We start from the raw sequence: 17,235 nt of genomic DNA, 5'->3' as shown, positions 1-17,235 counted from the left end.
ACTACTTACCTGTGATTACAGATGTTTATTCTTTTAAAAGTCAGATTCCTTATATATAAAATGAAACTGATGAAAGAATTCAATGAAATAATGTATATAAAATGCATACTACTATGTCTGCCAAATAGCAGACATTCAGAATGATAGTTCCTTGCCTTATAGTAAGGATGGTTGTATGAACTTAGATGAGTTCAAAGGAGAAAAAAATAAAATGATACTTATAGTAGAGGGACTCAATAGATTAGAAGTGTGATACTTTTCTGAAGCATATTTAGTACATTAACAACTGCTATTAAATTCATTTGTTAAAATCAAGCACCCCACAGAAGCTTAAATTGCTATAGCAACAATTTCCCCTTTCAGAAAATAATAAAGATTGCTACATAAGTCATTTAACAGGCAAAAACTAGTGGTGAATCAAACATAATAGGAAAAAGGTGACCATACTTTCCAGAATTAAAAGTAGTTAATAAAGAAAAATTGGACCTACTTAATTATATATTCAAGATTGACTGAAAACTATTTTCTTAGAGTTCAGGGGGAAAAGGCATAATCCCAAAAAGGAAGCTCCGAAACATAAAACAACTTCAAAGAGATGAGAGGAAATTCTGACAACACACTATGAAATAATCATTCATTTATTCATTCTGAAACTACTCTGATTTACTGATCACCAGAAACTGTGCTATTTATTGCTAAAATATAGCAATGAACGAAATAAACACTGCCCTCCTGATTCAGAAATATTTCTTAAATGTGGTCAATTACATCTGCTATACTTTCTCCTACATGAGTTCATCTTCTTAGATGATTTTCAATTACTATGTACATGATAATGACTCTTTAAATGTGCTTATCTCTAGCCTCAGCATCTCTCTGGACTCTAGACAAGTGTTATGAAAGACTTGCTAGTTATCTCCCTGTCTGACCAAGACTATATAGGAATACTCTACCTCAGCATCACTAATAACAACATCAATTACTTGATTGTTGTAACTAGAAAACTTGTCATTACCCTAGAATTACCACTTCTCCAACTTCTGTATCAAATCTGTCCCCAAATCCTGTTAACTCTAATTCAGAAACATCTCTTAAATCTGGTTAGTTCCTTGTATTCTCCTCTGTGTAGAATGTCTTCTCTTACTTCCCTTCCAACTATTGCATTTATTTATCTGACAAATACCTAGCTATTTTCATCACTTGGCTCCAATATAATTTTTTTGTATAGCTTTTCCCACTCTCCCTGGTTCCCCTTTCAGAATCTTTTCCACTGGCTTCAGTCCTCTAGTAACAATCTTCTTTCTTTCCTACATAAACATTTGTATTGAAATTTCTAAGGATAAGAACCATGATTTCATCTTAAAATCCACACCATCTGACAGACAATAAATGCACAAATACATGTATTAAAGAACATACATGCATTGTATATGTTTGTAAACTATTAGACTTGTAAAGAAGGCTAAAGTCCAAATGAGTTAAAGATCAGAAAAATATGTTAGACCAATCAAAAGCATTTTTTGGTCATGTTCAAAGAAGTAGAGCCAGTTGTTGGAACAGATGGAGTAATATTATCATGAAAGAAAAAACAAAGAACTCAATTCCTATTACATCTGGGCCTGGAGAAGAAAATTTCAGAGCTGCTCTGTGCTGTCTTACTCTCTTGCCTTTCTTAGACATCAATTTTCCTCTTAAGCATATGTGTTCTATTTTTCCAGTCTGAATATTATTTTCCTTACTAGTTACAAAGATAGCAGGAGTTGAGCTATACAACTCTTTCCTGTGGTTGTCTATTCTAAGCAACCTTTGATGTGCCTGAATACCTCATATAGTCAAATGTTGCTTTTATTTTTAAATGTAAAGGAAAAAGGTTGATTCTCAAGTTCCCTGCCTGGCAAATTATATGACCTTGCCTGGCAAATTATGCAAATTCCTAGAAATCATTTACTCAAATAGTTTACTAAACAAGATGGTTTCTGAGCTCTTGAAATAGAGATCACTAAAAATCGGTTTAGATTTACTAAGATCACACTATGTCATACTAATCTCATTATTCCAATCACAGCACTAGACTCACAAATAAAGTCATCTTAATTTTAAGCCAAGCATATGACAATCTCTTATAACAAATTTGGGATCATGGTAGAAAAGGATGGGCAAACTATAGCACACAGGCCATATCACGCCCACTGCAACAGTTTTACTAGAACACAGCCCACACTCATTTGTTTATGGCTGCCTTCCTGCTTTATAAAGGCAAAGATGAGCAGTTGCAAAAGAGATTGTATGACCCATAAAACCTAAAATACTTACCCTCTGGTCCTTTACAGACAAAGTTTGTTGACCACTAAGTTAGACAAGAGGCAAAATAGTAGCTGACTAAAAAGCCATCAAAAAAAAAAAAAAAAGTGGTGCCCGGCTGGGCGTGGCTCAGTGGTTGAGTGTCGACCCAGGATCCAGGCGATTGGGGTTCGGTTCCCGGTCAGGGCACATGCCCAGATTGTGGGCTCAATCCCCAGTTGGGGGCATGCAGGAGGCAGCCAATCAATGACTCTCTCATCACTGATGTTTCTATCTCTCTATCCCTCTCCTTTCCTCTCTGAAATCAATAAAGGCATATTTTTTTTAAAAAAGTAGTAATTTATTCTTAGAATAATGCTTCTAATAACGTGAGAAGTATCATTTTTTATACATGTTTTTCAGTATTTTTAATAATTCTAACTAAAACTTTCTCAGATTTGCATACATTTCAAAAAGCTGGGTAGGATATTGAAAATGCTGAATGACAAAATTAGTTTTATAATACCTTGATATGTTAGAGCACAGTCTCAATAACAGTGTGAAATGTTCTAGAGATAAATTTGAGTTCAAACTTACATGAAAAAAAATCAACAGCAAGTTCTAAGAAATCAAAGACATAACATAATAAATAGTACCTCATGTGAAAATTCCTAGGAAGTTTGGATATCTGCAAACTCAGTAAGTAAACAGATTAACATGGGTGCCAAAAAAAAAAAAATGCTGAAATTATAACAGAATAACATAGAATAAAGGAGGGCATTTCATTGTTATCGGTGTTGGTCAGACCAAATCTAGAATGTTGTCTTTAGTTTTAGAAATTATAGGCTAAGAGCAATGTAACAGTGGGATCTGAAAATCATGTCATATGAAGATTGTTTTTTAAAGTCTCAAAAGGTAAAGATTTAGTTCATAAAGAAATGCTTCAAATGATGTATTCTGAAAAACACTTTGATTTTATGTAATTCAGAAGAAAGAATTAGAGTTAATGAATGGAAGTTAATAGAGAAGTCTACTTTAACTTTGAATGAGAAAGATATTTCACCTAATTAGGATTTTATAAAAATGGGTGAATAATTTTTAAGGACTAAGTACCCCAGTGTCCAAACAGAAGCTATGTGATGATTTGTCAGTTTATTGTGAGGATTTGGCCTGTTGTAATTCTGAAACTGTAAATTATTTAGAATTTAATTGTTTTTACCTTTAAAAACAGTCATGGAAAAGGTGAACCTCAAATATGGTATAAAGTCTTCCCTTCCCACAGTTCCTCAACAATTCTGGCCAAGGCTAATGGGTGGGAGGGGGAAATGGAGCAAATAAGGTAAGAAGCCCTGCAGGGTGAGGGTGGGGAAAAGCTGGGGTGGCTCATCTTAGGGTGACAGACTCTGAGTGGAGTAAGGCGGATGTCTGTAGAGAGGAGCACACATCACAAGGGATGTTGGAGATCAACTGGGGTGTAGAGACTATCCATATGACAGCGCAGCTTGATGAAGGGTGTTGGAGAAAATAGTCCACAGCAGCAGCCCAACATGGGATTGTACAAGCTTGGCGGGGTGGGAGGGTAAGGAGAGTATATATCAAGGGAAAAGGGATTCCCGAGCCAAAAGAGGGTTAAGGAGGGTGCCTACACCAGTGGGAAAGAGAGGACTGCCAGAAATTGGTTAAATAGGAGGATTGATCAAATAAGAAAATAATATATTAAGAAAAATGGGAGCGTTTCTTCCTACCAGAGAAGGGAACTACAAATATGAAAAAGGAGAGGCTAGCCCTGGCTGGGTGGCTCAATTGGTTGGAGCATCATCCTGTACACCAAAAAGGCTGCAGGTTCGATTTTCAGTCAGGGCACATATCTAGGTTGCAGGTTCCATCCTTAGGTGGGGCATGTACAGAAGGCAATTGATCAATGTTTTTTTCTCTCTCTGTCTCCCTTCCTCTCTCTCTAAAATTAATAAACATAGCCCTAGCCAGTTTGGCTCAGTGGTTAGAGAATCAGTGTGTGGACTGAAGGGTCCCAGGTTCGATTCTGGCCAATGGCATGTACCTCAGTTGCAGGCTCAATCCTTAGCCCCAATCAGGGTGAGTGTGAGAGGAAACCAATCGATGTGCCTCACATTGATGTTTCTCTCTCCCTCTCTCTCGCTCTTACTCTCTCTTCCTTCCACTCTCTCTGAAAAGCAATGGAAAAAAATATCCTCTGGTGAGGATAAAAAAGTTAAATTAATAAACATATCCTTGGGTGAGGATAAAGGAAAAGAAAAAGAAAAAGAAAAAGGAGAGGCTAAAGTAAACTTGTGAAACTTGGTTTGGAGAGATCTGTGAACTTATAATAAGTGTGTGTGTGTGTGTGTGTGCGTGTGTGTGTGTGTGTTCCTTAACTCTGGCCTCTAAGAGACCAGCGCAATGATACCAACTTGAAGGAGCTCCCACTGGCCAAATGTGGGACAATGAGTATCTAAATAATGAAGTAATGGATTAGGGCCCAATGAATAAAATAAGAATCTGAGTCCATATTAAAATAAACAAATGGATAAATTTAAACTGTGGTTATGTAGGAAAATGTTTTTGTTTGTAGGACACTAAACCATGTGGCAACTTACTCTCAAGTGGTTCAGGGAACGGGTAATTTTACTAAAACTCTGAGATAAAAACAAAAACAAAGTTTAAAAAAAAAACATGCCATCATAATTTTCGAAGTCAAAATAGAAATAAGAAAAAACTTCTATGAAATTTAAGTAAAAAATCATTTTTACTTAATCATTTTTGCTCATCAGGATCACCTGGGATACTTTCAAAAAATCTGAAAATACTGAGGCTTGGAGGCCTAACCCAGGCTAAGTAAATTAGAATCTTTGTGGGTGAGACACATCAGTATTCTTTAAAAGCTTTCTGGTAATTTTGATGTATAGTCAAAGTAGAGAACCACTAGCATATGCCAGGTCCTGAGGGCTATTCACCCTTAGAGGTCTCGTTTAGGCATCTTCTTTGTGAAGTTTTCCTGGTCTCCCCTACACCCCTGACTTATCTATTTAATAATTTTAAATACATTATGCTGCAATTATTTGTTTACAATATTCCTATTTCCCATTAAAATAAATTCCTTTTAACACAGGGTTTGCTGACTTGTTCACTGCTGTATCTTCAATGCTCAGAACAGCAACTGGCCCATGAAAGGTACTCAATAATATTGATTTAAAAAGTAAGGAAAAAAGAAAGAAAAGTAGAAAGGAAAGAAAAGGAGGAGAGAAAAAAAATACTCAATTTTTTTCCTTAGTAGCTTATAGCCAGAAAGGAAGAGATACAACAAATTATCAAAAGGAAGTAACTTTGGCATTGCAAAGTCTTTTTCTCTCTCCTGTGCCCCACTAGGCTATTCTATGAAACCAAATTATGTTTCCCAAAATGACTTCTTATGCTTAAAAGTATCTGAATACTCTGTACATATTCTGTTCCTAAAACTATAAAACTCAAACAAATAAATAAATAAAACTATAAAACTCAGACTACTTTTCTTAAATTGGTTTGAGGTTCTGCATGTTTTTTTCCTGTAGGTAAAAGATTCTTGTTGGGAAAAAAAGAGATTTCCATCTTGTCATATGGTGAAAAATCTGGAAATATCATGGTTAGTCTGTAAAGCCAGCATTTTTCTGTCTTCCAAAACCAGAAGTTATAAAAATTACTAATATAATCATTAAAAAGTGGGAGATAGAAGTAACATACAGTCACTATTATTCAACTTAAATATCTTTTAAAACTTACCTTATCTGCACACATTGACACTTTAATGTCCTGCTGAGATATTTCATAATGTCGAATATTATAAACATAATTACCAGCCAATTTCAAAATATCAGCTGAGATATACTCTAGTACAGCCACAATATATAAGGACACATGGTAGTCCACTTTGTACCCTAAAACTTCCTGTGGAAAAAAATAAACAATTCAATTCTAAAAAAATGACACTATCAAGTACCAGTTAAACATTTAAAACTTTAACTTAACATTCTCACTTATAAAGAACTTTCTATAAACCAAATGTCTAAACTTACAGGTACCATACATATAAAATGAGTTATTGGTCCCAGTACCAAGGGATTTTTAAATAAAGAGACATTTAATCTAATAAATATGCCTTTAAAATCAAACAAAAAGATAGTTCATTCTGATAAAGAAATCTTGGGGTGGACTTCATTGAAAACTTCCTAATTAATACATTATCTAAAACCCTTTGAAAAGTATCTGCTATCTCCAAGGACCTTGCTTTAACCAATATCCTCAAATTATGGTTTCTATTGAGAGGGTATGTATCTGTAAAAGGGAAGTTCTTAAAATTGCTACGAAGGGGTATTCAAATCCACGTACACTCCAAGTATTTCCTATAGACAAAATAATATCCCCTAGTCTACTTTCCTATATATATAAAAATATCTGTGATAAACAGAGATTAATTTAAAAACAGTTCTGAACTCAGTTTTTGACATGTATTTTCTTAATCAACAAAAGACTGAAAATCAGCCAGGGGTAGGAGTCATCAGAAGATGCCACGAAGATGCATTATTGCTTATCATTAACTTTTAATATTATCTGAAAGGCAATCTGATTTTTATCAAACTATACTTATTTTTATTTTGTACACATATTAAGATATACATGTGTAAGTACAAATATACACACACGAAAGTGCACAAATACAGTAACATAGACCATGTTATATAAATAATGTATATAATGTATATATATATCAATCAATAAATACTATATAAGTATTATTTGTTATAAAGAACTTCCCCAATGTTTTATTTTTTTTTTTATTACCTTCAGTGAAGGATGGATTTTGTCCACAGGCAGTAAGAGGGGATTTCTTCGTTTTCGTTTCTCTATGGCAGACTGTGCATCAGCAATAGCCCATTTATCAATTGGATGAGGAAAGGTCTTTTGAACTCGTTCCTGTTTAGATCATAGCAGTATTATTAATAGAAGTGCTCATAAGTGGAAAATTCATACAACATTATCATCATTCTTTTGTTTTTGTTTTTCTTAATCCTCACCCAAGGATATTTTTTCCATTGATTTTTAGAGAGAGTGGGAGGGAGAAGGGGGGGAGAGGGAAAGAGGGAGGGAGGGAGCGAGAGAGCGAGAGAGCGAGAGAAACATCAATGTGAGAGAGACATATCAATTGGTTGCCTCCTGCTCATGCCCCAACCGGGGTTGGGGATGGAACCTGCAACCCAGGTACGTGCCCTTGACCGGGAATTGAACCTGGGACCCTTCAGTCCATGGGCCAAGGCTCTAACCATTGAGTAACATCAGCCAGGGCTATCACCATTCTTAATTGTAGCAGGTAATAGTAATATAATGTTTTTATTCCTATAATAAGTAAAATTTTTTAAAAAATTAACAATCAATATTTTTTCCACGTAATTCCCATAGGTAAATAAAAAGGTGAAATTTAAACAGACAGCTTTAAGTGTAATCATAATTAAAACGGAACTGAAAAAAAAAACCACACAAAAGTAATATTATTAGGAGATTAAAGCTAGCATAAGATATCAGAGATTATACAGTAAGGTTTCCAGGTAGAAAAAGTTAACTCATTATTAATAATTATTAAGCAGTTGTTTTCCTTTTGCTAATCTTAGAGTTTCAAATGTAGAGAAGAATTTTAAAAAGAAGAGAGATCATGTACCTCTTAGAGGATCAAGTGGGTGGCAGAACTTAGAGAGTGACTTAAAGAAATGCATCTCTTAGCAAAAAAAGAGTCCAAGCCTTTTAGGTTATTATTATGGTTTATCTAACCTTAACTTGAACCAGTGATTGGCACGAATAGTGAGAAGTAAAGATAGCTGAATCAAACCCCAATTTAGCAGAATTTCTAATTTTTTAAATTATACTAAGCTTTTAGCATCTTTAGCTATTGAAAAGTATGCTTTTATTACATTTATTTAATGACCAATTCTTACAGCAGAGATTAGGGAAACAAATGCTTTACTTTAATGTCCAAAGTCCCTGAAACTCTTAATAGCTCAATTACTCCAAAATAAGATTTTCCTTCATACTGGAAGCTGTTGCCTTATTACAGAAACAACCTTCAAAGGAAAGGTGATATACACAGTATAGTGCAAAAGGCAGACTCATAGATAGAAAGCAAGCTGACAGCTGTTGGGGAAGGGGGGAACAGGCTGGGGGTGTGGAGGGATTAAGCAAAAGAGAAAGAGAAAAAACTCTTGGGCCACAGACAACACGGACAACAAGGTGGTGATTTCGAAGCAGGGAAAGAGGGGGGTTGGGGGAGGTGGAGAAGGATATAGGAGGAATAAACAATGGTGGATGGAGACTTTACTTGGGGTGAGCTCACAATATGGGGTACAGATGATGTGTTGTAGAATTGTGCACCTGAAATCTGTATAATTTTGTTAATCAGTGTCACTTCAATAAATTCAATTTTAAAAAAGGAATTTCTGAAAGCTATACTGACAGTTATTTCTAAAAATCTAAAAATACTCCTATGTAGCTGAACCAAAATATTTTAGCACTACATCCTTGAGATTTATACTAGTCCTTTATTTTTTATTTATTTATTTATTTTAATCCTCACCTGAGGATATGTTTATTGATTCTAGACAGAGGGTGGGAGGGAGGAAGAGAAACTGACTAGCTGCCTCTCACACACCCAACTGGGGTAATGTGGATCAAACCCACAACCTAGGTATGTACCCTAACTGGGAACTGAGGGTGTGACCAACCAACTGAGCCACATCAGCCAGGGCAATATATTATTCCTTTATTGAGGCAATTTCTTTTTTTAAAATCCTCACCCAAGGATATTTTTTCCATTGCTTTTCTGAGAGAGAAACATCGATGTGAGAGACACACCAATTGGTTGCCTCCAGCACTCCCCCCAAAAGGGGCCGGGGATTGAGCCTGCAACCATGGTACATGCCCTTGGCCAGAATCCAATCCAGGATCTCTCAGTCTACCTACCGGCCAAGATTCTAACCACTGAGCCAAACTGGCTAGGGTGAGGCAATAGTTATACACAGCAAAATGCACAGATCTGAAGTGTACAATTCAATGAGCTTTGAAAAATGCTTTCCTAATCAAGATACAGAACATTTCTAGCATCTAATCTCCACCCCTCAAAGGCAGCCACCCATCATCCTGATTTCTATCACCATTAATTTTAGCTGTTTCTGAACTTCACTTAAATGGTATCATACAATATGTACTCTCTGGGGTCTGGCTTTTTTTGCTCTATGTTATGTCTGTGAATTGTAGCTATGTTATTGCATATATCAACAGCTCATTCTTTTCTTTTATTACCGAGTAGCATCCCATTTTATAAATCTACCACAATTTGTTTACCCATTTTCTTTTTCATTTTTTTTAAACAGAGGAAGAGGGAGAGAGAGAGAGAGAAACATCAGTGAGAGAGAAACATCATCGATTGACTGTTTCCTGTTCGCCCCTTACTGGGGATTGAGCCTGAAAGCCCAGCATGCGCCCTGACTGGGAATCAAACCATGAGGGCTTGGTTCCTGGGTCAATGCTCAACCACTTAGACACACCAGCAGGGCCCCATTTTCTTGTTGATGGAAATTTGGTTGTTTCCAATTTCTGGCTATTATGAATAAAACTGTTTGGACATTCATGTGTGCCTTTTTGTGAACATATATTTTCATTCATCTAGGGTTAAATACCTAGGAGTAAAACTGCTAGGTCATAGGCTAGATATATATTTAACTTTATAAACAACTGCCAACAATTTTCCAAAGTGGTTATACAATTTTCCATTCCCAATGTAAACAGTTCTCTTTGCTTTACATCTCATCAATACTTGGTGTTATGTCTTTAATTTTATCGCTTTCAGTGTGTTTGAAATGGTATCTCATTGTGGTTTTACTTTCTATTTCCCTGATGACTTGTGAGATTGAGCAACGTTTCATGTGTTTACTGACCATTAGTAGATCTTCTTTTATGAAATGTCTATTCAAGACTTTTGCCCATTTGGGGTAAAAGTAGGGTGTCTTTTTATTATTGATTTGTAGAAGTTCTTAACATATTCTGTATACAAATTCTTTGTAAGGAATACATACTACAAACATTTTCTCCTGGTCTGTGACTTACACCTTTTTTTCCCTCATTAATTTTATTCTTTAATACTTATTGTATTTGAGTCCTCTGTAAAAAAGAAAACAAAAAAAACTTGCTTAACCTCAGGTTATGAAAGTATGCTCCTGCATTTTCTTCTAGAAACTAAAGTTTCAGCTTTTAAGATCATGATCCATCATGAATTAATTGTGTGAGATAGGTTTCAAGGTTTTTTGCTCCTTAAATTTAGATAGCTGTTCTAGCATTTTTTTTTGGTTTTTGCTGAAAAACTTCCCTTTCCCCATTGAATTGCCTTAATATGTTTGTCAAAAATGAACTGACCATATAGGCCACATATGATTTGAATGGAGTTAGTTTTCACAATAATTTAGAATGATATATATTTGGATTCAAAAATTTATTTGTACAGTAGTTCAGTGAGTTTTTGAAATAACAAAATAGTTTTTACCTCCACATCTTGAACAGTCCTTGGTTGGGCCATGCATAATTTATTAAGCAGCTGAAAAATCAGCTCTTCAATATAATAGAGAGATTCTTCATTAGCTGAGAGATTGGGATGTACTTGCTCTTGAACCTTTAAAAACAAAGTTCTCAGTTAATATACAGGCAAAATAATATTTTACTGAATAAAAGTCAGAGACTTTTATGTATAATTAATATATATCAGCATGATTACTCAAATACTGACATAAAACACACACACACACACACACACAAAACACAATACCTGTATTTGTTGATCTTTGTAAGTCTTTCTTAACCCACAGAGCAGTGGTTCTTAAACTTTTTTGGATCCTATGAAAGTCTATTGGCCCTTCTCCCTCCTTCCCACCAAAAAAGCATATACACAGGAAATATTCTATACAATCTCAGAGGAATCACAGATACTCTGAAGTTAACTAATAATACACCTACTAAAAGTCCCTGAACACTAGGTCAGAAATCCCAGCTATAGAGGTATCTCTGACTAGCCATACTATTTTACAAATTATAGAACTGCTCTACAAAATAGATGCTAGTCCACTTCCTTTTACAATTGTATACACTCCTTCCTTATTGTTGCCATGTAGCTGTGCTGAGCCTTTTTTGTTGTTAAAGTTCTTATTTTTTTTTGCCCTTTAATAATTTTTTATTTTTCAAATACAGTTGACATACAATATTATATTAGTTTCAGGTACAATCCTGTGATTAGACATTTCTATAACTCACAAAGTGATCACCCTGATAAATCTAGTACCCATCTGACACCATATGTAGCAATTACAATATTATTAACTATATTCCCTATGCTGTACGCAATGACTGTTCTGTAACTACCAATTTGTACTTCTTAATCCCTTCACCTTTTTCTCCCATACCCCCAACCACCCTCCCATCTGGCAGTTGTCAAAATGTTCCTTGTATATGCCCAGCCAGCATGGCTCAGAGGTTGAGCATCAACCTATGATCCAGAAGATCACGGTTTGATTCCCAGTTAGGACACATGCCCAGGCTGCAAGCTTGCTCCCCAGTGGGGGTGTGCAGGAGGCAGCCGGTCAATGACTCTCTCATCATTGATGTTTCTATCTCTCTCTCTCCCTCTCCTTTTCTCTCTCTGAAATCAGTAAAGATTATACATTTATACACACACACACACACACACACACACACACACATATATAAATAAATATTAAATCCTTATCTTCCATGCTGGAAAGTCAACAGATAATGTACACAATAAAGTACTTTTTATCCTTAGTGATATGGAATATTGTAACAAATCACTGTGAGAAACATGATTTGAAGCAAGGAAGTGGGAAAGAGGAAGGACACATAAGACAATAAGAATATTTTTTAAGAAGTTTGGATAAGAGTTTAAGTAAGGCAGTTAGAAATTCATATAGGGCCAACATACAAAAAGTCAGGCTTTATGTTTTCTTATAAATTCAAAATGGATTTGGGGGACATAAATATTTCCTCTTACATCTTGCACTTTAACATGACAAGAGGAAACTTAACTACATCTTACTATATATTTCTATTAGATCAATATGATTAAAAAGACTTTCTTTTTTTATATAAAATGAAAGTTTACACTGGAAGTTTAGCAGTGGAGTTCACAGAATTATTTCTTTCCTTTTCTTTTAATATTTTTTTAAAATACAACTTTATTGATTTCAGAGAGAGGAAGGAAGAGGGGGGAGAGAGAGAGAAACATCAGTGATGAGGGAGTCATTGATTGGCTGCCTCCTGCACACACACACACCCCGCACTGGGGGTCAAGTCCAAAACCCAGGCATGTACCCTGACCAGGAATCAAACCTCGATCTCCTGGATCTCCTGGTTGATGCCCAATTGCTAAGCCATGTGGGCTGAGCCACAGGGCTATTTCTTATAACATCATTCCATAAAAGCCAAGGACCCTACTCAGTGGAAATGTGAATGAGAATTAAGATAATGTCTAACTGGGATGGATTTTTTTTCTATGACTGTATTTTAGTAAATGATCTGCACAGGAACTTCAACACTGAACATCAAAGTTTCTTATGCCAAACTTCTAAAAGTAATTGCAAATATGAAAAATCATAAAAACAAATATACAATGTTAAAATCCTACCCATGAATACTAACAGGACATCAAGATGACAATAAAAGATAATCATACTTTGCACTTCGACAGATTTACTATCTCAGCTCCCTAAGATACAATAAACATAAAAGTACCACATTAGAACAAACTCACCTATTATTTTTTTTCTGAAGGACTAGTCAGAAAAAGAGCAATTAAAATAATTTTCAGTCTTTAATAGTAGATTAACAAGTCAGACTTGTATTTTAGTTACATCATATTTTCAAATTGCCAGAAGGTATTTCCTTACGCATACACTGTAAACAAAATAGTCATAGTACTATAGATCCAGGCATCAACACACATAAAAGCATTAAACTTTAAATTATTTTTTACCCCAATAAACACTAGATTTAATGAATTTCAGAATGTTTCCTAACTTATATTTTTAAGTTCTCAATATTCACAATCAAATAAAAATTCCTGCCAGTGTATTTGCTCAATCAACTAATATTTGAGTTTCTGGCACAATGTAGAAGTAAATCCCTTTGGCTATACAGTGTGACATTTATTTATGTCAAATTCTTCATTCCATTGCCAAGATTTCTGCAAGGCTGCAAATGTTGAGAATACTGGAAGTTTTGTTTGTTCTGAACGAGCTAAAATTCAACTTAAAAAGAAAAAACAAGGCTTTAAAATAGAAATTGACAGGCTGATTCTAAAATCTGTAGAGAAATACAAAGAACCTAGGTTAGCCAAAGAAATCTTAAGAAAGGAAAAAAAGAAAAGGCAATAAATTTTGTTCTAAAGATATACACTAACCAGTACAAAATATTGCTGACAGAAAATTTAAAAGGCCTAGATAAATGAAAAGATATACTTTATAGGTTAGACTACTCAATATTATTAAGATGTCAATTCCTCTCAAATGATATATAAATTCAACACAATCCCAATAAAAATTCCAGCAGATTTTTTTTGTAGAAATTGATATCCAGATTTTAAAATTCTTATGAAAATACAAAGGTCCTAGAATAATCAAAACAACTGTAAAAAAGAACAAAGTTGGAGGGCTAAAACTACCTGACTTCAAAAATTTTTATAAAGCTACCATAATCAAAATATCGTGGTATTGATGTAAAGATAGGCACAAAGATCAATGGAATAGAATAGAGAATCCAGAAATAAAACCACATATATATATAGATAAATGATTCTGTAAAGGCACAAAGGCCATTAGCAAAGGAGGATAGCCTTTTTAATAAATGGTGATAGAACCACCAGATATCCATACGCAAAAACACAAACATAAAATATACAAAATTCTCATCATATATAAAAATTAACTGAAACAGATCATAAATCAAAATGTAAAACCTAGAACTATAAAACTTCTAGAAGAAAAAAAGAACATTTTTGTAACCCTAAGTTAACTAAAGATTTCTTAGATATGACACTAAAGGCATAGTCTCTACAAAAGCAAATGGATAAACTTCATAAAAATTTAAAACTTTTGCTTTTCAAAAATAATATTAAGAAAATAAAAGATAAGCTATAGACTAGAAGAAAATCCTTGTAGAGCATGTATCTGATAAAGAATTTGTATTCAGACATATAAAGAATTCTCAAAACTCAACAATAAGAAAACAAACAATGGGCAGCAAAAATGGGCAAAAGATCCGAGTACTTCACCAAAGATAATATATTGATGGCAAATAAGAACATGAAAGATGCTCAACATTATTAACATCAGGGAAATGCAAATTAAAACTACAACAAGATACACATCTATTAGAGTGGCTAAAATTAAATTAAATACCAAGTGTTGGCAGGAAAGAACTAGAATTCTTGTATGGCTGGTGGGAAGGTAAAGCTGTATAAATATTTGAATGGAAAACAGTTTGATAGTTACTTAAAATATACATCTACTATCTGAGTCAGCCATTCTTCAGTAATTATCCAAAAGAAAAGGAAATACATGGCTATCCAAACACTTGTACACAAATGTTTACAGCACCTTTATTTGTAATAGTCAAGATCTGAAAACCAAATACACATCAACAGGCGAATGAATAAACAAACAGTGTTATACACACAATGGGATACTACCGAGCAATACAAAGGAATGAACTGTTGATATACGCAATGACACAGGTGAATCTGAAAATAATTACGTTGAGTGAAAGACACCAGACAAAATACTGGATAATTCCATTATTTTAAAAAACTCTAGAAAGTGCAATCTACAGTGATAGAAAGCAAATCAGTGATTGCTTGGAGATGACAAATGGGGAAGAATGGGAGGGAGAATCACAGAGTCATGAGAAAATTTATGGGGCTGAAGGATATACTCACTATCTTTATTGTGATGGTTTCACTGATGTATATACATGCATAAAGACTTAAACTGTACACTTTAAATATGTGCAATTTATTGTACGTCAATTATACTTCCAATAAAGATGTTAAAATAATAAAAAATATGTAATCTGATCAAGGTATATAATCAAGAATTGAAACCAGAGTTGAATGCTATAAACTCACTAAGGCCGGGAACAATTTCTTATGTTTTTGGTTTCTTCCTACTTCTCCACTCTATTCCTAACACACAGGTAACCTAGTACCTACTATGCCATACATAAAGAAAGCACTCAGTAAATACTTGCTAAATAAATAAACTTCACAGTAGCAAACAGATTTCTTGGCATGATTGAAAACTGGAGGCTGGGGAAAATTAAGCACTCTATAATATTTGTTTTTATTTCACCAGGTATGTACCTGGGACTCAGTTATCTCATGAAACATTATAAATGAGGAGATTCTCACTCTATGTTCCCCTATTCCCACTGTCTATTAACATTCACTTCTCAGATTCAAAGCTCTTAATTAGGTGCTTGACAGGTTTTCAATGTAGGTTTATTTAAAATGAGGTATTACTGGCCAGGAATCTCACTCAATTTAGCTTAGGTGAGGGCTCACCATAAAATAATCAAAACATGTAAAAAAGACTATTAGCTGAAGCTAAAATTTTTGTCATTAAAATTGTCCTTGACTGTAACGAAATGGCATGTGAGCTCTAAGTACCTTCCCATACAGGTAGGCTATTAGCCTGTAAAGCCAAGAAAGTACAGGCTAGATCAATGGTTCCCAACTTGTTCCAGTGGCAGAGCATTTGGAAGTCACAGTGCTCTTGGCAGAACATGAAATATTAAGATATTTATATTTCACCATAGTAAGCAGGGATACTGTTAGTATAAATGACTATATAATTTTAAACTATAGGCCCATGTTTGTAAGAGAAAACAAAAAGTATCATAAGCTGTTTTCCCTGTAAAATTTCTGTATCTCTTGTCCATGTATTTTATAACGTTCCACTACCCATTAGCAAGTTAGCTGAAACAGGCACCACAGACTTAAGAAAAGCTCATGAGAAAAAAATAAAATTGAAAATAAAAGTAATATTGGCCTTTTTTCCTGTGAACTGGGAAAAGATCATGATTACTAGATATATTTTATTCAGTCAAAGTTAAAGCTCCTTGGGCATACTACCAAACTACCATGTGTACTCTTTCTTAAAGAAGATCTGTCTGACAAGGTGCCTGTACTAAAAGAGTAATACAGGTTCTCCTTCCCCACCTCTCCTTCACAACTGCCCTCTTCCACTTTACTGAAAAAAGGCAGGCCCTGGCCAGGCAGCTCAGTTGGTTAGAGCATCGTCCTGATACACCAAGGCTGCAGGTTCAATCCCTGGTCAGGGTACATACAAGAAGTAACCAAAGATGCCCGGCCCGTATGGCTAAGCGGTTGAGCGTCAACCCATGAACCAACCAAGAAGTCATTGGTTTGTTTCCTGGTCAGGGCACTTGCCCAAGTTGCCAGTTCAATCCCCAGTAAGGGGCGTGCAGGAGGCAGCCCACTGATGTTTCTACTATCTCTCTATCCCTCTCCCTTCCTCTCTCTAAAAAACCAATAAAAACATATTTTTAAAAAAAATCAACCAATGAATGCATAAATGGAACAAATTGATGTTTTTTTCTCTCTCCCTTCCTCTCTCTCTCTCTAAAAATCAATAAATAAAAATTAAAAACATATATAAAAGAAAGGCAGACCTCTTACTTACCCTGAATCCACTATTTTGTGTTGCCCTTCGGTGCAATAAAATAAAGAAATAAATTCTAAGACACCAAACAAAGAGATAAATATATTTTTCATTTAAGTACCTTGGTTCTTCCATCCCCTAGCCCAGCGATTTTTAAAAATATGTTTTTATTGATTTCAGA

The 17,235-nt window shown here is 34.7% G+C and overlaps 1 protein-coding gene across 1 annotated transcript in view; it reads right to left on the bottom strand.

The window, feature by feature from the left end:
- SOS2 (SOS Ras/Rho guanine nucleotide exchange factor 2) overlaps window positions 1-17,235 on the bottom strand; it is a 77,809-nt gene that overhangs the window by 49,581 nt on the left and 10,993 nt on the right. The window contains exons 2-4 of the mRNA XM_016198088.2: window positions 10,856-10,981; window positions 7,114-7,245; window positions 6,055-6,219 (exon numbers count right to left, since the gene is read on the bottom strand). Coding sequence (XP_016053574.2) covers window positions 6,055-6,219; window positions 7,114-7,245; window positions 10,856-10,981 — 423 coding nt within the window. The remainder of the gene's footprint in view (window positions 1-6,054; window positions 6,220-7,113; window positions 7,246-10,855; window positions 10,982-17,235) is intronic.

Source organism: Miniopterus natalensis, chromosome 1 (genome assembly GCF_054644295.1).
Source record: "Miniopterus natalensis isolate mMinNat1 chromosome 1, mMinNat1.hap1, whole genome shotgun sequence".
NCBI lineage: Eukaryota > Metazoa > Chordata > Mammalia > Chiroptera > Miniopteridae > Miniopterus > Miniopterus natalensis.
Note: the sequence above shows the minus strand (reverse complement) of the source record. Positions and strands in the feature narration are given on the sequence as shown.